Consider the following 25,810-nt stretch of genomic DNA (forward strand, 5'->3'; position numbering starts at 1 on the left):
GTATCTTTGACTACCCCCACCCCAGTCTCTGTACTTAACTAATAAATACTAATAATGATACCACAACCAAAGAACCACAAACAATTCAAAATAACTTTATAAACTGTCACATTTCTCCTTTGTACATCCTTTTTGCTGCATACCTCAGGTTTGTTATTGAAAGTCTGCAAATGGTGCTTCTCTGCCTCCACTCCCCCCACCCTCCCTGTTCAGTGAAAGGCAGCTCGTTGAATGCAAAACTACTCAAAACCAGCCTTCAGCACATTATTCACAAGAGCTTCAACATAGTTCAAATCCCCTTCCACCAATTTCCACCCCCGCCCTTTCAAAATGAAGTTCCTCATTTTCAACAAAATGGGAAATGAATGCCATCTCTGGAGCAGTGTTTTCAGGAGTGGATTTAGAAAGGGTAGCAAACGCCTGCAACTCCCGTAAGACAGAGCGAGTCAAAGTTTATCACAGAATAGGCTAGAAACACTGTGGTTCAAGTATTAAACCAAATTTCTGAGAAATCGCTAAAGAATCCACATTTCTGATAAATAAGAAGACAGTGGGAGCAAGTATACATTGCTGTACACTGCATATAAAAGTGTCTGTTTTAAACTGGAAAGACAGGTGCAGAGACCAAAAGGGGGGGGGGCGATCAAAGCCATGAAAATTGATAGTGTGTCCTCTCCCCAACACACACATACTTTTCTTTGTCCAGCTACTCCACAAGCTGAGTGGGATCTGCTGACATTTGGCTCTTGAACTGCAGTCCAATCCACGCCCATCCCTGTGTGAGAATGGGTCACCCTGCAGGAAGGCCCGACCACGTTCAGTTGCGGAGTGGGGAGGGGTGTCTTGCAACATGCAATTGCATTATCCCTGCTTTCCTCTGCAGAAGAAGAAAATCCTTGGCTAGAAAAGCCTCCACTTGTTTCATCTTTGGGGCCTGGCCTTTTTCAGTTCCCTGTTTCAAGGGGCTCTTCTTCAGCGTCAGCCTTCTTGTGTTTCCTTATATGTTTGTACTTCTCAACATAAGCCTTCACAAGATTAGCCACCTTCACCGGGTTAATTTCACCACTTTTGCTGTGGCAGATCTAGGAAAGGTAAAAGGGGATTGAGTTAGTTTCTGTGAACCTAGCCTTAAGTCACCCTGCCTTTTTCGACTTCAAATTCACTACCTGAAAGAGAAGGAAAGTCTTGTGCCAGCAGCTAATATTCAGTTTACAGAGCATGACTTAAATGGGGCTTTTCACAGCCATTTGCCTAAGTTTAAAGTAAGATATTCCCTCTCGTTACCTTTTGCACCGCCTTCCGAAGAATATCTTTGTATTCCTCCTTAGTGATTTCCCTCTTTTGGTAAAAGGGCTTAATTGCGAGTTTCACTTCTTCCACAGCCCTCTCTTGCATGTGAAGTTTCTTCATGTACTATAAAGGGCAAAAAAATCAGTTAACCAAAAAGCTGCCTGCAAGTAGGGTTTTCAAACTAAGTTATCAGAGCAGTGGTTTTTAAATTACAGGAGGAAGATATGCTGCTTCCCCTGTGGCAGTCCTAGTTGTGATGAAATGGGGGTTGGGGATCAAGTGGGATATTCAGACATCGTATTATTTCAGGTCTCCTCAGGAAGTACAATAGGTTCAGGGAAAGCCTATTAATGAACTGCACTGTTAATTTACTGAATGCCTTGCTACAAATTACAGTGACTGTGAATAGCTTAGACCAGGTATCTTCAACCTTTTCAAATCCAGAACCCGTTTTTAACCGAAACATACATTTAGGGACCAATTTCTTGATCTTCTACCATATATTTGCATGTTTATAGTGCTCCTGTTGCAACCCACCTAGGATCCGGCTAGGACCCACTAGCTGAACCAGTGTCTTAGGTGCATCTAAAAAGCATCAGACACATTCATAAAGGACAGATCTATCAACAAAATAGTTTCATGTTTCACCCAAATAGTTAAATGCTCAGTGGTGATTTACTTCTAGCAACCAAGGGTTGGGGATAGCTCTCTCCGTGAAGCATCTGTTGACTGTTCTGAAAGACTAGACGGTCTGATGCAGCAGGTGAATTCTTAGATTTTATGGGAGAGATCCTATGCAGTTTGAGAGTTGATGTTGTGCAAGCAGTAGCACAAGAGGTAGTAAACAAAGCTTAAATGTCACCAAGTAGAATAGTAGTTGCACTAAAACAGGCACTGGACTTGGCTGTTGTGCTGTGCTAAGAATGGGGCTCCCACGAGCGCAATGGCTGTTGTGCGAGTGTGCTGCTCCATTTGGGTTTTGCCCATGAGTCCAACTTCATCATCTTAGTGAGCCATCTACCTCCACTCACCTCCTCATTTTTCGATTTATCCACAGGGGACTTAGGTGCTTTGACTTTCTCCTCTGTATCTCCTGTGGAAGCTGCCTGAATTCCTGGTTCTGAAGCTGTTGCCAGATTGCCAGGCTCCGGAGTCAATCCTTGTCCCGCCACACAGCTAAGCAGAGGGAGACTCCCCTGCATGATGAACTGGACGGTGGGCTGACTAACAGGCGCATAGGGGGGCAGACTCGAGGGCAGTGGTGCTGTCAGAGGCAGGTTTTGGTTGTAAACCTGAAAAGAAAAGAAAAGGATCACAGACCACTTCTCATATCACAACATGTTCTCTACTTCTGAATGCCACTGAATACCAGTTGCCAGGAATCACAGGCGAGGACGATACTGGTGGGGCTGGTCCTGTTTTTAGGCTTCCCTGGCTGGCTACCGGGAGAAAAGGATGCTGTACTCACTGGAACACTGGCCTGATCCATCAGACTATTCTTATGTTCTGAACAAATGAGGGTGGGGATGTGATCCATAGGGATTACAAGAACAGCTTTCATTTAAAGGGACACGTATATTACTTTCTGCTTATTCTAAAAGGGAAAAGTTTGTTTTAAATTGTTGTAACCTATCCTGGGATCTTAGGGGGAAAGGAAAATAATATATTAAGATAATACTGGGCTCACATCAGCCCCACTGGTGAGCAGTGGGTGGTCTTCAATAAGCATGTTTGTATGCAGTCTAATAGCTGATTTTAAGATGTCTAAAAAAAACACCCCACATATTTAATAAGCTATTGGAAATTAGAAGTCACAAGCCCATTGCAAAGCAGCAGGACAGAGTTTCAATTTTTAGGTAGGGGAATGCCAAAGTCAGAAAAATTATTGCAGTACATGGGCTGAATGAAATGTACTACATGTGGGTGGGGGGGGGGGGAGGAAGAAGACTGTTCCACAATGAAGTCAAGTTGGGGGCACAAGTTTAGAGATGGAGTGGAATGGCCTCCCATGACACTTGTCTTAAGGTGTGGGAACCAACCTGAGAGGAATCTAGATCAGGAAACATAGGCTCAGGAATCATATAATTGGTTGGAGGAGGCTCAGTTAACTGCACCTGATTTAATGTCTGGGTCAAATCCTCTGCTTTCCAGACCCCTTCTTTCGTTCTCTGCTGTTTGCAGAATGGCACCCCTAAAAGATCCCCAGGAAGAAAAGCATATCAGAACAAAACATCTAGACGATCACAGCAGATAAAAACACTTCAAGTTATCAAACTTCATGACAACCTCAGAAGAATTCAGTACAGATGGTTTAACAAGCTTCCCCAACTTCTTAAAATGAGATTTTAGTCTGCAAGCACAAACATGTCTCTAAGTTCCTAGAAATACCTAGCAAAGCTGAATTCATAGCTTAAAGCTCCTTAAAATTGGCACAATCAGTTTATGAAGTGTGATCCAGGATGAGGGTGGAAGAGTTATGCTTGTTTATAAGTTAGTTATGTTTTTAGGATGCACATACCCATGTTATATTCTTCAAACCACACATGTAACAAGTGTAACAAGAGGAATCAAGTCTCTCTTTAAATAACTCTAGCTGCTTTGGAAAGTTTTAAAGAATTCCCTGCAGTACTAAACACTGCTTAAGTACACATGCATATATGCTAGAGAGAACTCCATGGCTTACTTAACAAAAACAAGCAGTGTCTGCTATTACATAAGAAATGGTAAACCATAGTTTGAGCTTCCTCTCCAACCCCCCCCCCCAAAAAAAATCTTGCTTTGGAATTCTGCTTTCTGGGAAAGAGAAAACCAGTTTGCCAGGTTAGAGGTAATGGCAAAATGGATTGCCACTAAAAAAAGGCAATGTCAGAGGGCATGAAGCAAGGAGAGAGCATGCAAGGTGAACGTAAGTGCCAAACTACAGCGAAACTGCACCCCTTATTTTTAACATAACCTGAGGCTCTCATTTAGTGGGACCAATCCAACCTTGAACCATGACAAACAACTACATTCCGTCTCACTTCTAATGAGAAAAGCAGCTCCTATCCCCATGACATCGACTTTTGCCATTTTAAAGATTTACCATGTACTTACTTGCTGCTTTGTCTGCAGTCCCTGCATCACTTTCTTCCTCTTGAAGATTCCACGTAACTCTTTTCACTGGTGCTTTAGATTTCAACACAGGACCTTGAGCTACTGCTTCCGGTTCATGTTTACTTACATCAGTGGCATTCTCACCCAATGTAAGGCCCCCGCCTTTAGCCTCTGTTGGCGTTTTGATTTCAGGCAAAACTTTAATTGGCATTGGCTCATCATGCTCCTGTACAAGTTCCTCCTTCACTGGAAGACAGTCTGATAAAAACGGGCACACATCATCAATATATTCGTTTCTAGCTTCAGTTTCTTCCAGTTGCTCACTACTTTGGCTAGCAAGTCCTGGTGACTCATAGCCTCCTGCCAATTCCTTCCCAGTGGAAGAATCTATAGTGTCAGGTAGCACTCCAGAACTTGCAGACTCTGCCTGAGAAGTTATTACAGTTACAAGTTTCTTGCAGATTTGCTCCTTTACAATGGCCTCTTCTAAATCAACTTTCATTGCTATCTCTTTTGGAGGGCTCTCCTGTACAGGCATCAGGTCTAGATGAACATTCAGTGATTCTTGTGTTGAATCTTCCAAGTCTTGGGTCCAAGGAGGAGCATGATCAAGAGAACTGCCCAGGTTATCATCTGAGGATTTCTGGCCTTTCTGGTCCTTCTCTTGAAGAGGTAGCATTGGCATCTCTTTCGGCTTATGTTTCCTTTCTTTGGAGTGTGACCTAGACTGCAGTTGTTTCTCCCTAGACTTGGGCCCTTTGGACTCCCGGGGTCTTGATGGCGAGGATGACCTTGATCTCCTCTTTCGCTTCTCCCGGGATCTAGATCTAGATCTCTTTCTCTCTCGGGACCTTGAGGTTCTCTCCTTCTTGTACCTGTCATGGCTTCGCTCTCTTCTGTGCTTCTTTTTCTTCATTCTCTCAGCACTGTTTGATGGGGAACATTCCCTCCCCCTTCCTCTAGTGGCAGAGTGCTTTTTCTTTTTCCGACTTTCATACAGCTCAAAAGAAGAGTTGCCTGGACTACCAGATCGTGATCTAGATCTCTTGTGTTCTTTTGCCCAGGAGCTTTTTGCCCTTTTGTCTTTCGTCTTATCCTTTGCTTTCTTTTTCTTCAATCGCTCATAACTACTGGAGCGGTCACTTGAGGAATGCCGAGTCTTTGATTTAGTCCTGTGGCTTTTGCTGTATTTTTCTTCAATGGAGCGAGAAGTAGATCTGGAGCTTCTATCTCTTGAACACGTTCTTGATCTAGATCTTGATTGTGTGCTTTTGTAGTCTTTTGTAGCTGCCTTTTTTCTTTTTAATGTGTTCTGGCTTCGAGAACTGGAATTTGATGGGGATCTTGAAAAAGATCGCTTTTCTGTTTGCTCATTTTTGGGTAATATCTGTAGACTGTTTTCTCTTACGGAACTGTCCACCTCAATTTTCGCTCTAGCCTTACCTAGATCATCTTCAAAAACTACCCTAGGACCATTCTCATCCTCCTCATTTAAGTGCTCTACATCTGTGACTTGCTTGATGCCAGAGGATGTACAGGGTAGACTTGACAATTCCTCCTCCTCAGCTTTCTCTTGTTCTGCGTCAGATACCTGCTCCACAAGCCTCTCCTTTATCATATCGTCATGAGACTCTGTGTTACTTGATGGCACATCTGATGATTCGGCCCCTGATCCAAATACATTTTCCAGTGTGTAAGGGGTAATGCGGCGCACTGTTTGGAATGTCTGGACTTTTGGACTCGCTATGGATATTGTTCTGGTGATATTAGCAAGGGGCAATCTTTCCGGACTGCTATTTGTTGAGCTTGAATCAGAGCCTGTTGGGTCAAAAGGATCATATATTTCACTTTTGACTGGTTTAGTCTTTTTCAGCGAAAAGAGGGGCGACGGATTCTCCTTTTGCTGTACTTTATTGTCCACAGGCCGGAAAGTATTGCAAAACCCAGGATTAGACAGTCTGCTGGAATGTCCCACATTTCCAGGGATGTTGATTTTAAAGCTCTCAAATGATGAGCTTCCAACGTTCCCCCTTGAAGGAGGAAAGGTGCAACTGGCATGGGCAGCAGCAGAGCCTCCACTTGTGTGCGCTTGTCTCTGAGGAGCACGCGACTTGCTGCTCTCCATTTTACTATCACCAGCTGGTTGGTTTGTACTCCCTTTGCCAGTCAACTGTGTTACACAGGAGCTGGGAATATCACTGTTTCTGTCACTTGCCGGCTGCAATCCCAAATGTCCACTAGTCGATTCCTTTTTAATCTTTGGTATCCTGGGGAGTTCAGAGATATCAAGCCTTTTAGGGGACAATTTCAGAGGCTGCTGCACAGGTACGGGTTTTGAGAGTGAACTCGAGTTATTGGACAATAATTTAGAAGATACAGAAAGAGGAGCCCCAGGCAGTTTAGAGCCTCCATTAAATCTGAATACTTCACCCAGTTTGGGGCCACATCTATTCAGATTTGCTAAACTCTGAGCCTGAACAGACCTTGGAGTCATTGAGTATTCAAATCTAATGGGAGCCCTTCCAGATGTAATCTGCAATGGATTCACTGCTTTGTTTGCTAGGCTTAGTGAAGAAGAGGACAAGGCGCAAGTATTTGAGACAGCAGATTTGGAGTTCGAATTCAGTTGTGAAGAAACCAAAGATTCAGCAGCAGAGCCGCCACTAACTGGAGTCCCCAGTTGGGAAGCCCCCTGCTGGGCACTGTCCTCCAAGCCTTCCTCCACTCTTGAATTGCTTGCAGAATTGTCATGCAGCAATGAGACTGAAAGAGACACGAGAAAAACCCATGAAAGTTTTCCCACTCATTTGCTTGTACTATTCTATACCAACAATAACATCCCATAATTTTAATATGAAGTTAACACGGGACAACAGAATTGGGGTTTTAGCAACTAATTAACACTATGCAAGTGAACTGTCAGCTGTGCCAGCTAGCACAACTTCCAGTATGACAGTAAGTTACACCTCCAAGTGTCAACACTTAAAAAATAAAAGGGTTGGTCATTGCACCCTAAGCTCTCTCATACTAATTCCGTATAACCTCTGATCACTTACATATATTGCTTACCAAATCAAATGTGGGCAATCAATTGGTCTATTTCATGAAATTCAGATTAATGTGATACATTCTAGAAAGCAGTACAATGTCAATAGTCCTATACTGTTCTCTTCTATTGCTATGCTTTGACAAATAAACAAAATACTGATATGTACTGATTTTGTAGCTCAGTTGGTTAGAGCGTGCTGCTGATAATGCGAAGGTTGCAGGTTCGATCACCGTAAGGGACAGTTGCATATTCCTGTAGTGCAGGAGGTTGGACTAGATAATCCTCAGGGTCCCTTCCAACTCTATGATTCTATGATACTCTATGAATAACTCTGGCTACCAATTCAAGACATACTATTGCAGGCTGCAACATGGCATTAGCTTGCCTGCTGCCTGCAAGGATTAGAAAGTGCTTGTGCGCATAACATGCTAACAAACTTCAGATCAGTCTAACTAAGCATTACCTGCTTTCTTTGCTGTCAACGATCCATCTCTATTAATGACGACGTCAGAACCACTCATCATAAGGAGGCTCTGTCCAGTCAGGATGCTCCCCAGCAAGTCGGGCACAGGGGCTGGACCAGCTTCTGGCTCAGGTGTCAAGGCAGGAACACTCCTCCTATAAATTACACAAGGCATGGCTTCTGATTTCACACTATACAGAACTATACTGGTTACATCATAAGGAACAAAGGATCTTTGACATCCTATGAATATAGGTTTGAGACTGTAGCACATCTCCACAAACCTGAGGCAGCTACATAGGTTAAAGATGAGCCATCACCAACCAGTCCTATGGCTATCAGTGTTTTCAGAAGGAGCAGCCTACCTTGAGTTGATGGCATACAAAATAACTATAGCTAGTGGGATAAGAAAATAAATGGTCAAGTATTATTTTCTTTATAGAGGGCTGAAAATACTATGAAAAGCCTTGCTATTGGGGGTGTGGGTGGGGCGGAAACCCGGTAATATGCAGAGTTGTCTGTACTCCACAATCCAATGCAAGTGTAGAAAACCTGCAGAATCTCATTCTCATTTCGTTTAATGTTTGCACCCACTTTTCCTTCCAAAAATGAAGCCTGAAGCAGCTAATATAATGAAACACATATAATATGGAAACCAAAGCAATATAAAAAATGCTGCAATAATTGTTTTCAATCCAATACTTGTCCACAGCTGGATAAGCTATGTGAACATTTACCAAGACCAGGGAGGGGGTGGGTGTTCCAACTGGTATTTCTGAAACCCAGAACCTTCAGATAACACAACATTTGTAGTACCATCTTGGCTTTCTGCCTACTACACACTTAGAACATTCTCTAAGTCTGAGACAGCAAGAAAGAACATGGAGCACAATCCAGTCATAAGTTGAGCACTTGTTGATTTCAACTGGAGAACGGAACGTGTGCTTAAGAGTGCAATCCTCTGCAAATCTACTCAGAAGTAAGGGCAACTGAGTTCAATGGCATTTGCTCTCAGGTTAAGAGCATATAGAAATGGAGCCTAAATCTGCTCCACCAAAACCCAATGGCCTTAAAATGTTTTAGTCTGGCCCATCCATACCAGTGGGCAGCTGCAGTTTTGTTTTGTTTTGAATCATTTTGGTCCTGTGCACTGTGTATAAGCAGCCTGCTCAGCCTGTGTAAGTCTTTTGAAACAGCAGCAGCGTTTCTTTGCTTTGCTGCAGCCTAACAGATTCTTCCTGCTGCTCTTGAAGCAGTTGCTTTCTTTTTTAAAAAAGCAAATTATAACAGCTTTCAATTATCCAAATGAACACAATAAAAACACCCCATCTCACCCACATTTTTATTTAAAGAGATACGAGTAGCAAAGAAATAAAGGAAAAAACTCAGTGTATAGAACAAACTTCATTAGTGAAACAACTCAGCCCACCTCTGCCAAATAAAAGGTGAGTTTTATTCACATCTCTGCTTTGATACTTGAGCTTGAGCTTTCCGCCTGCCTACTGCAAAACACGGGAGTTACAAAAGAGCCCCCAGTATTTTAGGTATCAGTGACTTTGTTTTTGTTTTTAAAATGGTATTTATTCAAATTTTCAAAAATACAAAAAACATTTAAAACCACAACAAAATAGAAAAACAGAAACGAAAAGAAAAATGAACAAAAAAAAGAAAAAGAGAAAAAAGAATATAAATTCAAAATAACTTCATTTCATTATCTTATGTCTTAGACCTCCTCATACCTCCCTTTTTGTATTCCAATTTAATCATTATTTCAGCAAATTCTTCCCATATTTATCAAAAATAGTTTATCTTAACAATCTAACTTGGGTGTCTTTGCACCCAAGAAGCTCACTAAACTCAACCATCTCATTAGAAGGTGCCCCAAAATTACAAAATGGGACTCCAAACCAGAAGACTGGAGGAAAACAATGCAGACATTCCATAAAAAAGGAGACAAATAAGATGCTCCACTGATGTTTTGAAATGGCTCCAAAACATGTACCTCTTGTGGATTCCTAGATCCATAACTCCTTCTGCTTAGCCAAGGCCACATCTGAGAGAAAAGCTAGCTGCCTCTACACTCAACCTGCTTTGCAGCTGAGCTAACAGGCTTCACACCTATTGCAGAACCATTAAATCTGCCTGCAGCTCCACACATACTAATCCTACAAACACTTACTCTCAAATAACACCAATGTTACAGAATAAGCAGAAGGACTTCTAGTCACTCTTGCTTTTCACAGTAAGCATTCTATACATCACACTTCCCTCCCATTGTTACTTTTAAAATCAAGGGCATTGTGCAATTGTCAAGAATGTGGAGAGCTAAGAAATACTGATCTAAAATATATGGAGTCACTATATATCATGCATTTAAAATGTGGCAAAGCAGTGTAACTATACCAAGTGTTGCCTGCATAACATGGAAATACGCCCACTGCTATAAGCCAAGCAGGTATAACCAGATCTGGCTGCAATTGTTCATGCTTTAGAATGCACACTGACCTGGGAGGAAGGCCTACTGAACTCAGTGAGGCTTACTTATGCGTAAGTTGCATAGGAATTCACAACTGGTCACCTCCAGGTTGGCTTACTGTAATGTGCTTTTTAATGAGGCTGCTTTTGAAGACAGTTCAGACACTTCAGTTTGTCCAGAATACTGTTGCTAGGATGCTGGATGATGCAAGCCAACTGGAGCATACCACTTGCACCTTACACTTTCTGCACTGGTTATCAATTCATTAGGATATTTATAAACCACGAAAGATCCCCGCACCACAATAACGATATAAAATAAAAACTAAATAGGTAAGAACAAATAAAGCAGTTCTAAACAACAACAAAAGACTGCCTTCTGGAAAAGCCTGTGATTTTTTAAAAAAAGGTTTTTTAAAAGGTTTTAAAAAGGAGTTGTATGCATTTCAACTGCAACGGGCAGCATGCTGCACAGGGCAGCTGCTACTGCATTGAAAGATTAAGTCTAAGCTGACATGAAACCAAGTTCTGATGCATGAGGTTCTACTATGTGGGCACCCATAGACAGTGCTTTTTCTTTTTTTAAGGAAAAAAATGGTGCTGGGACTAAGTTGTTACAGTAAGTGCTGCACTTTAACATTTTTTTATGGGGGGCGGTTAAGGTGCCAGTACTGTGTATCCTTGAGTCTCCCCAGAAATAAAGCACTGCCCATAGATCACCTTAGTCAACAGATAGGTATATAGGGAAGTAAGGCAATCCCTCACTTATCAGTTATTGGCTTTTGACCTTGAAAACTCTAAACAAGCTCAAATCATAGTACATGAAGAATCACTGCTGCCCATATGAATTTTCTACTAGATAATCTACTGAAGCCCTGCCCTGAACTCTTCTGTTAGGGAGGGGTTTTCTGGGATAGTGCCAAGAATATATAATGCCCTGCCAAAGGAAATATGCCCAGCCTATTACTGCTTTTCAATGAGTAGTGGAGGCATATTGTCCAGCAAGATCTTTTAGGCCCACTTAAAAAAAAAAAACTGCTTTCAATGGAGTTTTTTTATTGTTTACTTTTAAAATCGATGAAAGCTATACTGTTTAATATATTGCTTTAAATTCTGTTGTGGTGTTGCCACCATGATCACTTCTTAGAAAGGCAAGATAGATACACAGTACTGAAATAAATAAAAAATATTAATATATTAAGTGTCCAAACTGGAATGGCCATAGCATCAGACATACATCTAAAATACGTTTTTGCTGTTCCCCAGGAGCCTTATCCTGAATACACACACACAAACACCCCTTAAGCTAAGTGCTCTGAAAAGTCCAAACTGCTGCAACAAGCTACTTCCCATTTTGGAACTCCAATGTGCTTTTGCCTTACCTGTAATAACTCACCTGGAACTTGCCTTCTTTGGAAGCAAACATTTGGCTGCATTCCTGCTCCTTTGTAGATTCTCCCCTAATTCTCAATGAGCTTTGGCCCTCTTTGGCTCTAGAAAGAACATCTCAGTGATTTCGGCTTACGCTTTGGCTCCTAATAAAAAGGAAGCAGAAAGCTCCCTAAACCTTAAAGCATTTTTTAAAAATTTGACAGGCATGGATCCACAAGACAGAAGCTTCAGTTTTGGTAGTCTCTCGGGGAGAGGAGCAGGAATCCAGTCAAATGACTCTGTTCAATCTGAAGTAAGGAAAATGATTCTTTTTCCTCTGAGAAAACTTAGTATGCAAACCTTGAGCTATCTCTCGGCCTAACCTTCCTCACAGGGTCATTGAGATAATAAAATGGGGCCAGGGAGAGAACCACTAAGCAACTTAGTGGTAATGAATTAATAACAAAACTAACAAAAGCGAAAAGAAATGAAACTGCTTTACATAACTGTCTCAAAAGAGCCCATAGAATTTGTGAATCATAAAATATGTCATCCATACACCCCTTCTGATGCAGTGAACAGACTCCTACGAACCATCATTTATATCGTGAACCAAAACAGACTTGTGAACACAAGACAAAACAGCTGCTTCTTATCATGTTTAGTTGTAGTCTGAGTCTTCAGCCTCAGGGACAGAGCCAGGCACCAAGTTCCCATGATGCCGCCTCCCTCACTTCCTCAAAATCCACCTTTTCAAAATCCCATTCCTCAAGTCTCCATTCCCTATTGTAACTGAGCCCAATTGCATATTCTTCCTCTCTGTACCCCCTGCCTCCATCAACCCCCTTGTACCATTTTCTAGCACAACAAACTGTAAGCCCTTTGGGGCAGGGATTGGTTCCCTCATTCTTTCTAACACACCATGTAAATTTAATATTCTTAAAGCAACAACCACAACTTCAAACATCTTTTTCAATGTGATAAAGCAGAGCTGTGATAACCTCCGCCCAATGCCAAAGAAAACCCTCCAGATTACCCATGTTGAAAATCCCCTAATATTTGTCCTATTCCGTTTGTTGCCTTCAACCTTTTTCCGCTTACTCACACATTTACTCCTCCTTGCTTGGCAAATTTCCCAGTCGCCCACCCTTTCCCTCCAGTTTGTTTAGGGCTCTCCGCTCCCAACTGCAAGAGAACCTCCCAGCTCCAACATTCCACCTCATGCCCCAGTTAAAGGGAAACTGCCTCAAAACGCTCTACCAGCCGGCGGACGCCTGATCTGAACTGGACATTGGGCATCCTTGAACAAAACAGACACAAACAGGGTTCCCAGGTACTCAGCACTGTAGGCAGCAGCAATGTTAGCATGCCAAGGATCAGTAGCCCAGGACTGCATGAACCTGGCAGCCTAAGGGCTCCTTTAGAAACACATCGCTGAACATGTGGAACACTGCATGGGTAAGCTTGCCGGGCATTTTTATTATTATTATTATTATTATTATTATTATTATTATTATTATTATTATTATTATAGCATGTTTCCAAAATGAGGCCTGAATAAGCAGGGAATGGGGATAAGCATGCAGTAAGGCATTCTTCACACAGGAGGCAAGCTCAATGGAGAGCCTCTCTTGTTAGCCCTCTCCCGTGACGGAAGCAGCAGGGATGTCCCACTGGAATAAAGGACAGCAAGAGACTCCACCCACAAGCAAATATTTCCTTCTCCACCACTACAAAAAAGGGTGAGCTAACAGTCTAAAGAAGGAATATGGATGTGCTATGTGTGAAGAAACAATTGGGTAGACGGTGCTTTTCCCTTTCCCACTCTCAGCTTCCTCCCTCAAATTTGGTGACAATTTGATCTCAGGAATAAGCTTGCTTAGGATTTCATGGTGGCCAGCAGAGATCTCCCGCTCCCCCCTAATTTGAGAATTTCTGACTAATTTTAGGGGTGTTTCATAAGCTTTCCTAAGAATTCCAGAGTCTTGAGTGACATTTGTTATCAAATGCTTCCCTTCCAGCTGTCTGGTGGAATGAGAGAATCAAACTAGTGGGAATGAGTGTATATGTGTGTGTGTGTGTGTGTGTGTGTGTGAGAGAGAGAGAGAGAGAGAGAGAGAGAGAGAGAGAGAGAGAGAGATGGAATATTTAGAGGTATATGGTTGCTATTTCTAATTGCTCACTGAGAGTCATCACCTTAGTAATTTTAGGAATAGTGACCTATTCAGCAAACTGAGAACTGAAAGGAAAAGATTGTAGCTTCTTCAAGCCACCTACAGCTAAGACAGGATTTGAACTGTCTTTCTATCTGTCGTGGATGCTTTAGCAAAGATTCCTGCATTGCAGGGGTTTGGCCTAGATGACCCTTAGGGTCCCTTCCAACTCTACAATCTTATGATTCTCCACATATACACATATGACACACACTATGCTATAGTCTGTAGCACTGAGCATGAATCCATGAAGACTGAAGAAAGGGCTTGAGGTTTCAACGCAGTGTGCAAAACAGGAGAGACCACAAACTAGAAGAGAACTTTGTGCACCTCACTTCTCTTGCTGCTGTGTTGTATAATAAAGCGTCATGTGGCTGGCCTTACCCAGGAAGCCCCATAGCGACTGGTCGAGCGACAGGACGATGTGATCTTAGTGCTGATTGAGAAAGGCCTCTTCTTTTGTTGCTCACAGGTGAGGCTGAATTTACAGGAAGCTCTTCATTACTAGGAGAGAGAAAATTTTGAAGATCACAACCAACTTCCATCTTATCTGAGCTTTGCGTATTTTCTTAAATGAAAAATTCAAACTGAGAAGATCCAATTCTGTCTTCTGATATACTATAAAAGTTTCTGAAATACCAGGGAAGCAAATGGGTTAAGGAACATATAGAGTAGGCACACTTAAAAGATTAGTTTCAACCTGAATAAGCTTTATAATCTAATTTGGATTTAGCCCCATTTTTCTTCTTTCCTGCCTATCACAGAAAAAGTCTCCATGTATTTCTGAACTGCAGTTCTTTGTTTCCTTCCCATTTGTCATATTTCATACCTGTTATAAGGATCCAGTTCAAAAGGATCTCCAAACACAGAGAGAGAGGCTGCTCCAATATCTGCTCTCATAAGGCCAAGAGAGGGTTCCATTGGTTTGTACATGGAAGGGATTGAAATGCCATGTACAGGCTTGCCAAGACGAAGGGTTTTTGCAATTCGGGAACGAGAAGTCGGCTCAGTTTTCACCTGGGTAGAAGGAGAGCAGGTTAACTTTATGCTCAGAACAGGATTCCCACCAAACTCTATGAAAATAGAAAACATGACTCTGTATCACAGAAATATGAAGGGTTGCATTCTCTACTCTGCAACCCTCTTAAAGGGGATAATAGAAAGTAGGTGAAAACCTTGGCCAGTAGGCCTGGAGACTGTCTGAGTATATGAAATAAAGTAATAATTACTCCTAAATAAATAATGCTGTATTACAAGAAAATTGTAACAATGCTCTATTACAAGAAAAGCATAAACAATAGAAAAATTTCTGCACTGGTGAAAAATCCAGGAGCATACTTTTATTTTTTTTCCCTTCCTCCGCCTTGCTCGGCGTTTGCGTCTCTTAATCCAAGTTCCAGCGCTCTTTTTTCCAGCAGATGACTTGGTATGAGGTTTTTTACCTGCTGATTTCTTTCTCCGCCCTGTATTAGGTAAAATATAGAAAGATTTTGGAGTTGGAGATCAGCAAATACAGGCTATAACCTGAATCACTTCTGCAATCTGCATGCTAAATACAATACATTCGCAAAAGGAAAAGAAACACGTGTCAGAAACACCACAGCCTAAAATTAAAGAGACATGCCCTTCAGGAGAGAATAAATGGAGATTATTCCAGAGGTGTTCACTCTCTGTTGACCTCTCATTTTCTGTGGCTTCAACAAACTGGGATTAAGTCAGATGGCCCTGGTCAGGTTCATGTCATGGAAAGCCATAGTCTAAAACAAACTAGTGTTTATCACGAATAAGCAAAATGATTGTGCTCTGCTTGGCTTTGGTTACACAAGAACCAGTGCTTGTGGTTGCTCTCTGACCAAACCATGAGCAAGTCAAGGTTTGTTCTTGGCCTACAGCTTATTTAGAGGGTCACCAACCACAAGCACTGGTTTCACATATAAAACTAGGTCAGCCGCTCTGTGGTCTGTTTCCTATCTCCAGGTGGGGTGAAGGGAAGCAGGCACAACCGAGCAGCACACCGCTCGCTCACAGTAAACCATAGCTTATTTCAGACTATGGTTTGCCACCAGAGGTTACAGACCATATGAAACTAACAGCTGGTCACTTGAATGCCTGGAGCATGTATGGTGCAAGACCCTCCAACCCTGGCACATCCGAGGGTCCATAAAGTGGTTAGTTACCTCACCAGAAGAAAATCTGTAAGGCGTTATTATGTCAAAACAAACATTTGAATCAATCCACCAGGTTCAAGTGCAGCTGCCAACTGAATATTCATTAATATGCCACACACTTGGTAGCGGCTCTGTTTTTCCCTAGAGTTATTGACAGCTACACAGGGCCTGCTGCACCCACATGAACCAGGCCATACACTTCAATCTTCAGAGAAGGCTCTGCTGCGTGTTCTGCCTTTCTTAGCTGCCTGCTGGTTTTATTGGTGCTGCTCATATTCTGGGCCTTTTGATTGTTGTTTTACGCTTGTCTATTTTGTTTAGCTGCCATGGAGGCTTCACTGTGGAGGCTAAAAGGAGGCACAGAAACAGTTTACCAATAAATAAATGAAATCCACCGACAGCTTGAGTATTGAAACAGTTAGTGATGTCACATTGGGGGAGGGCAGGGAGACAAAGGTTCAAATCCACTGTGAGCCATGAAGCACACATGGCGATTCCTGTGCCTATCATACAGCTTCACCCTAACCTACCTCACAGAATTATTTTAAGATGAAAGGGTGGAAAGAGAGCTGTGTAAGCCTCATAAAAAATTAACTAAGAACTATCACCACCATTCTTAGCAAATTACCTCCTCTTCGTTTTTTCTTGGTTGTAGTTCGAGGAGCCAGTGGTCTCTGATACACGGCTGTGCTCAGCCCTGCTGCGACTGCATCAATGGTTTCATCAAGAAGGGAAGACATAAGGTATCTTGGTACATGCTAAAAATCAAGATGGGAAATCACAATTGTTGATTTACTACAAAATTAAGGAAGTAGAAAAGCCGCCCCCGTCCCCCCCAGCCCAGATTTCTTCCTAAATCAAACTGTCTCTTTGCTACAATTAGGAGCTTTCTCCACTCAAAATCCTCCCCTCAGAATGTGCAGTACCTGAATTCGCTGTGCAGTTGTTATGCGATTCCTGTTCACTGTTGCCCGCACACGCTCACTCTGACGTGTTCTGGCTATAGCTCGAGTTCGGACACTGGGACGTAGTCGACTGGTGGTAGGGACGACATCAGCTATGAGGGAAGCAACTTCCTCTTCACTCACATGATCTGTTTCTTAAAACAAGATCAGTTGTCAGCTGTGTTTCAACCAGCACCTGAACACCTTTCTAGAGACCTAAATCCAGGCATTCTGCTAAGCCTCCAGAACAAAACTGGCAAGGGTTCTGGAAAAAAAGAAAGCTCCTTAAATCCCTTTGCTTTAGAATTCCCCATGGACAGTGCAATGTTTTCCCTTCCAAGGCAACTACCAGATCCAAACACCAGTTTAGATAAAGAGATGGTTATGGAGCAATTTACTGTTCACCGATGCCAAAGCAATGGTGTGGCTGACTCTAGGTGTAACAGGCTTGTACAATGGACATCAACATTAGCTGAAGAAGTAGTGAGATAAAAACGTTGTTTTGTTACCAGTTTTTAACACTGAATGAGTTTTCCTTCAATTATAGCAATATTGATTGGTTTATATGGGAAAATCCTATCTCAATAAAAGTCATGTTGCATAAGCTGTGGGAAAGTCCTGTTTTCTTGAAGAACAGCTCTCTACAATGCAAAGCTAAGCTACTAAAGAAAATACTTGCCAGCATCAACAGATACAGCATTTGCTGGTGCACATGGTGGGCAGAACCATTCATCGACAGGTATCTCACTCAACGGAGGATTAAGGCATTCCATGTGGTATCTTTTAAAAAGAAAGAAAGTGTAACATGTTCTTACAGAGCAAGAGGGTGCAAAGCATGTAATATGTAAGTGGCCAGACAAACATCTTTTTTTCACTAAGATGATACATGCAGGAGCTTCCTAACAACAGTAGCGCAGGCACTTGTAGAGACATACATAATTCTTTTGGGTGCAAAGGAAGTTCTGCAACTCTTTGAAACCTCCTCATCTCACAAGCCTGGCTGCTTATACAAATCTTCAATCATAGCATGGCTCCAAGTACCTCATTGTTCTAGAATAGCACAGCATAGGGCATACATTATTATTGCTCCTATGGAGGTATCTCCCAAACAAGGCCAACTTGTGCCTTATGTTGTATTCATTGACCTTCTTCTATCCTCTTCTTATAGGCTTTGAGTGGTTCCTTCATCTAGGCACATTAAGGACCACCTCCCACTTAGCTTTAAGTAATGGGCACCTAAATAAAAAAAAATCCCTAGAGAAAACAAAGCAGGTTTTCTTTTGAGCCTACAATAACAAAATTTCATTTTTCTTTTATAGCACGTAAATATCTGGTGGCTGTTTTATAATTTATTATTGCACACTCTGTTTTTATGCTATAAGCTACCTTATCTCAGTGCTGAAGGGGGGAAAACCCTACATTTTCAAGTTCTGCCTAAGAAAAATGAAGATCTTCTAGCAACAATGATTTGCTAGCATTCCCCCCTGCAAGAAGAAAAAAGGCAGCATACTCATCAAACATGTCAACCCAGCGTGGTAGAGGGGGTTGTGAGAAGAAGAAATTATGCTATATATTTTTGTGTTTTTATATTGTGAACTGCCCTGTGATCTTCAGATGAAGGGTGGTATAGAAAATTAATAACATAAAATACAGGCAGCACACAAGAGAAATAAGCATCTACAGGCCTAATATAGTGTGAAAGCATCAGGCAAAAGTAGCACACCCAAGGAGGGTTTTTAAAGGCAGAACTCCTTACCCATGATCACAGCCATCGCACAGCAACAGGCGATCTTCTCGGTCGCTTCGGCCACACACTTCACAAAAGGTAGGGTCCTCCTCCAGATTATCCTCCTCAGATTTTGCATTCTCAACAGGAATCTAAGCAAAGTTGCACATTTTTAGGAAGTTTTACACTATCATGTTAATAGCTACACTAAGCATAGCCACTATTGCAAACTCAATTATTTGAGTTTGCACCTGGCAAAGTGTTTGCACCTGGCATAGTGTTTGCACCTGGCCAAGCACCAGTCAACTTCATTATCCGCTTTTGTGCAATGGGGCACAACATTCCTGTTCCCCTATGCTCTCTACATAAAAGCATGCTTCACTGGTATTTCACCTGCAATACAAGCCACAATGTTCTTAGGCAAGGACTAGAAGACCCATCCCACAGAAAGCCACCATAAAGAGAGCACACACGGATTGGGCTGTGTATAGAAAGGCCCTTCTACGCATACACATATAAGCCAGATCTCTAAGTGACAACTGTAGCCTACCCAAAAAACATTACTTCTGAAAATCAGTGTTGGAAAAATTGCATATTCCAAAACCACAACCATTCATTCAAGTGAGCAATTCCCATCAACAGTGCCATTATGGAAAGGTTTCAAAGCTTTAGGATGGTATCCAGGAAGGGAAAAATTGCTATGAATTACGAGTTGAAGGAGAAAGCGGACACAAAAAGTTTTACAAAAACTGCATGAAACATGGATTCTGACTTTTAACTTTTCTTAAGTCAATGGAAAACCTACTTTCTTCAAGATTTCTCCACCCAGGCGCACTCGAACACAGATAGACTTAAAAAGCATGCGATCTACTGGACAAGAGTTGGCATTCTGCAAAGAGAAGGAGGGGATGTGTTATTTATTTGATTTACCATAAAGTACCAGAAAGGGTACAACAATAAAATATGCAATTATAAAACAATGAAAACAGCTAAAAATGAAAAATAAAATTAAAACAGTCCATACATAAAACCATTAAAAACAATACTAAGGTAAGGGGACCACAGCAAGCACAATTTTTAGCTAAGGTAAGCCAAAATCTGCCAGATTATGACAGAGTAGCAATTTTGGTTTTTATATCACCCAAATAACAAGACTGAGAGCAACTAATATTATTGGTATTATAGAAAAAGAGAACAAGGTAATGAATGCATGCACTTTTTAAGGTCTACTGGGTTCACATTATTACTGCAAAAACTAAATGAAGGTTGGGCTCTAGTCGTTCAGGATAATAACTAAAATGCATAATGGTAGATTCTACTGGTCTAGTTCTTCTTAGCCAGTGACTGTAAATCTGCATTATAACTTGATCCCATACAATGAATCTCTACAAAAATCACAAAGCATTTTGCACAGGATGATCTGAAAATTGCCTCAGGTATGGTATTATTTTTATCAGGTCACATCAAATTATACTGCTTATTGCCTTTGCAAAAAAAAAAATGTCAACAAACTGAGTAAGATAAATTATGCAACAAATTTATCTAAAGAGTTCTTACTTTAGACCACTCGACTATACAATCCAAGCAGAAGTAATGGGCACAGTTTTCAGGCGTTCCAACAGCCTGGTCCCTGAATGTGTTGAGGCATATTGGGCAGTTTTCAGCATCTTCATCAGAGGAAGAAAGAAAGCCTCCATTAAGTTGTGGCTTTGCTTTAACCAAATGTGTTGATTGCGTAGCAGCCATTTCCATTTCCTCCTCCTCCTCCTCTTCTTCCTCCTCCTCCTCAGAGTCTTACAAAACAATGAAAGAATTCCTTAGTATTTATTTCCACATAATGCATTTTGGATTGAAGTGCCCTATGATCCTGAAGAGAAACAACAGTCAAATAGATTCCTGGGAGACCATGAATACCCACTTTCAGTGCTAAAGCTTCATAAGGCTGCATTATTCAGAACCAGCACTCTACAGCTATCCCATCTATTTCCATGATTCAACACCAGTGGGCGCACAGTAGCCCAATGCTATATTAAAAATTCAGTTAACTAGCAGTCATCATATGTATGGCTTGCTTGATAGAAAAAAGAAAAACCCAAATAAAGTCACAGTGTTTATCAGGGTATTGCACAGCAAGAGGGAGTGCAATACAGTGGTTAAAGCAGGTATAGGGAACCACAGGTCCTCTAGGTTTCTCTATCACACTTTTGGGACTCTGCCCAGCCCAGCCAATATGCATTCTGCAGGCACATCTCTCACTGGTCCAGCTCTGCGCTCTCCTCTAGTGATTTTACCTGTCCTTGAATTGTGACAATACTGCTTGCTTGGATAAAAGAATGGCACACAACCACTTATGGAACACACACCACTGGTATGCAAACCCCGGGAGAAAGAGGCCCACTAGGTAATGTGGCCTTCTGGCTGAAAAGGGTTCCCTGCACCTGGATCAAAACGTTGAGATTGAAGACCAGGGTATTCAAATTCCTGCTCACCCACAAAGCGGATGATTTCAGTCTAGGTTGTTATAACCATTCCACTCACATAGAGCATTAATGCTGCTTGAGATCTTTGGAAGAATGGAGAGATAAATATGCTAATGACAGTTTACATTCTATCTCATCTCATCTCATGTGTGAACCATGGCCCAACACGCTATGTCCAGTTAAATAGCTGCTGGAGACAACTTGATTCCATAAAATAGTAATGATCATAACATTGAGCTGTTTTTTTATCATCACCTTCTAGATCTTCATCTTCACCTTCTTCATCCTCTTCACCTCCATCTTCATCAGTATCACCTTCCTCCTCACTGCCCGTGTCATCAGAGTCCCCACTATTTCCATCGCTGCTTTCTTTTGAACAAGAGGAACGTAAGAGGGGCAGAAAAGGGAAGAACATGAGTGCTCAGGGCCAACTACCATGTAAGGCAAAGAAAAAGCAAAGTCTTTACCAAAAAAAATCCAACCACCCATTAACATGTAGTACTGGTGGTATTGTGCGTACCATTCCATATATCGTACCATTGTGGTTGTGCGTACCATTCCATACATTGGAAGTGTTTATCTCTTGCCAACATCAAGTAACTACATCTCCACCACCAGGGAGGGACTCATGAAGAAAATAATAGGCAGTAGTAGTGGCCAGTCTCCCTTATAGGAGTTTGTATTAGGAGCTATCCAAGACCATTGGTATTTAGTTTCTGTTTGCATATTACATATGCACATACAAAACTGTATAATCAGTAAATCTATACAAAAACATGGCACTGGTATCAGAAACAAAATTATTCTGAGAGTCTACCTCTATTTTTATTTTCCAACCAGAAAAGAATAGATTTCTAGTTCTCATGGCTGAAAATGTGTGTTCAGTGAGCTGCGAAATCTCAAAAACAAAAAGGAAGGGTGCGAGCAGGACTTCAAGCAAACAGGGACTGAAGCATCATTGGCTGCATATTGTTTATCATCCCTCCACCATGAATAGCTGAAACAAAATAAAAGGCCAAACAAAGTGTCTAACATTAACAAATTCACATAGTTATTCTTATCAGGGTATTTGGTTTTCTAAGGAAAAAAAGATAGTTGTTGTTCCCTTACTTCCTCTGCTAAAAAAACCCCAATAGTTGTATTGCACCACACACTAACGTGCATGAGAGTTTTAATGGCTAATGCTTGCAATAGCATTTGGCTGTGTAGGGAATTCTAGCCATCAGTGTTAGCTAAATAAGGAGCCATGTATATGAAGCTTCAGATTGCTAAACATAAGAAAATCTGGAATGATGTAAACAGCCTTCCCCAGGTTGGCACCTTGTTGCTGGAGTACAACTCCCACTCTCTTTGGCCAATGGCCATGCTGACTGAGGCTGATGGGAGCTGTGGTCCAAAACATTTGGAGGGCCTCAGGTTAGGGAAGGCAGATGGTTTCTAAAAAAGACCACAAAGTTGCTTTCTGTAGAAATGTCTTAACATTTATAGAGTAAAACTGCAAACCTCACTCACATCCAAGTTTGAAGTGACTAGGAAATAAATTATGCCTACGCCTAGAGATGTACAGTTGTGAACCCATGAAGAATATCTCCAAACACAAAACCACAGACCAGTTTTCTCTTGTAAATGCCTTAAGGTTCAGAAGCTCCAGCAGTTTTAAGAATAAGGCTCTGACTAGTTTCAGTTACCTGCGTCGCTGAAGAGCAGTGCAGTCGTTCTTTTGACTTTGCCTACTGCAGCATTCTTGTTAATGAGCTCGTCCTGACTGTCCTCATCCATTGCAGGGCATCTGGAATTGGCTCCCTAACAAGAAACAAGATTCAAATTGAAGGCAAACTTTTGCAAATGACACAAAATGCTGAATACATTGTTTTTGACTTTGTACGTGCAACCTGGACCATGTCATTCTCTGGGTGACATACAGAAAAAAATTATTATTAGGGAACATTTAAGTTACACACACAGAGAGAGAGAGAGAGAGAGAGAGAGAGAGAGAGAGAGAGAGAGAGTGTTAAACAGGGTATATCTTTTGCAGGAGATGTGGGCAACAGTAATAATCTGTATATATTTTTGTGCAACATCATTTCCATGGTGATAGAATGACAGTTGTCAAGATAAAGGTAAAGGGACCCCTGACCATTACTGGTAGGTCCAATCGTGGCCAACTCTGGGGTTGCGGCGCTCATCTCACTTTATTGGCCGAGGGAGCCAGCATACAGCTTCCGGGTCATGAGGCCAGCATGACTAAGCCGCTTCTGGAGAACCAGAGCAGCGCACGGAAACGCAGTTTACCTTCCCTCCGGAGCATTACCTATTTATCTACTTGCACTTTGACGTGCTTTTGAACTGCTAGGTTGGCAGGAGTTGTCAAGATAGTGGGTGTCTAAAAGACAGTGAGCAGGGCCGGTCCAGTTTCACCTTGTATGTGACCAGGTCAGTCTTCTTCCACGAATTATTAAAACACTTTACAGACAACTGCACACCCGTAATGTTTTCACCACATATCAACAAGTAGAAGGCATGTCATATTTCCTAACAGGATTGGAGAACCAGTTAAGCAATAAAAATATTCTTCCAAGAAAGTCTCCTGTCCCACAATTGACCACCCCTGCCCCACAATTAAATTGGATTTGAAAACAAATTGATTCTGCCATGCTATCTGAGAGCAAGCCTGGACCTCCAAGTCATGTTTTATCTGCATCTAGGAAAATACCAATTGCATAGAAATGTTATGCTAATACGTAGAAATATAGGATATTTATTAAGCTATAATTAATTAATTTATTAGGTGCTAATAAATATGAAATAATTTTCCCCACATCAGGCTGCAGTTACTGGCATAAAGCAAGCAATGCTGAATTTTTTAAGGGCTTCACACATGACAAACTCAGTCTAGGACAGCTATGAGGATCGGTTCTGTTGGTACAGGAGTCAGTTTTGTACAGTTTGGAAACATTGTTTGTTCCTTTATTGATACTGAGCTTCAACTGGGTTGGACCTCAGCCTAACCCTACATCCAAGACTCCATTAACAGGTTGGAACACCTTAACAGTCTATATGAACTGGGGCATGGGTATCTGATGGACCACCTACTTCCACATGAACCGACCCACTTACTCAAGCCCAATAGCACCTGCCTCCAGAGGTCAGAAGGGGTGGCAGACAGAGGCAGCATTTTCTGTTAAGGCACCCCATTCATGTCACTGATGCTATGCTCTGGTCTGGCACTTACACTTTTATCTTTTCCAGTGCCGGGCCGATGTTTTTCTTCACCTTTCTTTAAAATAATAATAAAAAAGATTGCCTGGATTGGATTTCGCCCTACTGTGCTGAGTTGTGGTGGTTTTTTAACCACTATTTTGCTATTTTATTGTTTCAACGTATCTGGGGGTAGCAGCACTGAAGGATGAGATTTGTAAAAGTCCTCCAAGCAAACAAAATACATACTTTATGCCCGACTAGTCAGCAAACAGTGGTATCAGTCCTTCCCATGTTACCTTTTCCCTCATAGTGTGGTAGTGGCCTAAGGAGCGGCAAATCAAGTACAGTGGTACCTTGGGTTAAGTACTTAATTCGTTCCGGAGGTCCGTTCTTAACCTGAAACTGTTCTTAACCTGAAGCACCACTTTAGCTAATAGTGCCTCCTGCTGCCGCAGCACCACCAAAGCCTGATTTCTGTTCTTATCCTGAAGCAAAGTTCTTAACCCAAGGTACTATTTCTGGGTTAGCAGAGTGTGTAACCTGAAGTGTATGTAACCTGAAGCGTATGTAACCCGAGGTACCACTGTACACACCAATAAAGCAAAATAAATACAGAAAATAAGTCTTTGGCGAGAATGTCATCAGGTGCAATGCAAGACTGTTGCACCAGGCAGAAACGGGCCACTCATTTTTGAATTCTAGGACCGGTACTTATGCCTGGGATGGGGGGGAGGGGCGCTCCAAATATTTTTGGACTTCAGCTCCCAGCTTTCCCACACCACGGGGCCACTGGGAGCCCAGTAACAACTGGAAGGCCGCCGGCTCCCCATCCTTGACATAGGCCACCCACCGGACTGGGAAAACAGAAAAGCGGAACGCATCTTAAAATAGAGAAGGAAGCGCGGAATTCTCCAGCGAGCAGCCCAGCGCAGCCGCCTTCCTCGCCCGTCACCGGGTCGTCGGTTCCGGGCAGCGGATGCCTCTCAAAGACCACCATCCCGGAAATGGGCGCCACCTCCGCTCGCCCAGCCAGGCTCCCTGGTCTGACCTGGAGGCCCCAAAGGATCCTTCCCTCCTCCCCCCCTCCGCTCACCTGCCAGGAGGGGACCCCACAAGGCTATGTAGACCGGAACAGGAGAGGAATGCGCACGCGCACCGGCTGCTTTTTTACACCCCCCTTTCCCCGCAAAGGAACGCAAAGCGGAGCAGGGGGAGACAGACGCCGCGTCGCAAAGCAGGACCGCTGTGAAGGCCGAGAACGCCTCCGGAGCCGACCCGGAAGGGAACGCGCAGATGTTCCGGGTTACCTGACGCGGCAGGCGGCGAGAAGGGCTGTT

At 42.3% G+C, this 25,810-nt stretch overlaps 1 protein-coding gene across 3 annotated transcripts; it reads right to left on the reverse strand.

The window, feature by feature from the left end:
* Window positions 1-79: 79 nt before the first annotated feature.
* PHRF1 (PHD and ring finger domains 1) lies at window positions 80-25,758 on the reverse strand. Of its 3 annotated transcripts, none has more exons than XM_081919137.1 (18): window positions 25,567-25,758; window positions 22,961-23,075; window positions 21,528-21,641; window positions 20,350-20,585; window positions 19,598-19,681; window positions 18,823-18,944; window positions 17,746-17,846; window positions 17,049-17,215; window positions 16,751-16,880; window positions 15,293-15,417; window positions 14,784-14,971; window positions 14,339-14,458; window positions 7,896-8,050; window positions 4,384-7,146; window positions 3,405-3,481; window positions 2,322-2,582; window positions 1,285-1,413; window positions 80-1,082 (listed from the first exon to the last, which is right to left on the reverse strand). In XM_081919137.1, exons 2-18 carry the CDS (start codon window positions 23,049-23,051, stop codon window positions 945-947), a joined length of 5,001 nt encoding a protein of 1,666 aa, XP_081775263.1. In that variant the 5' UTR covers window positions 23,052-23,075; window positions 25,567-25,758; the 3' UTR covers window positions 80-944. The 3 variants fall into 3 exon arrangements, with proteins under 3 accessions (XP_081775263.1, XP_081775262.1, XP_081775264.1); XM_081919136.1 differs by having other exon boundaries at window positions 17,049-17,221; XM_081919138.1 differs by having other exon boundaries at window positions 17,049-17,221; window positions 20,350-20,459; window positions 25,567-25,757.
* Between the last annotated feature and the right edge of the window lie 52 nt (window positions 25,759-25,810).

This window comes from Podarcis melisellensis, assembly GCF_964234715.1.
Source record: "Podarcis melisellensis genome assembly, chromosome: 1".
NCBI classification, from domain to species: domain Eukaryota; kingdom Metazoa; phylum Chordata; class Lepidosauria; order Squamata; family Lacertidae; genus Podarcis; species Podarcis melisellensis.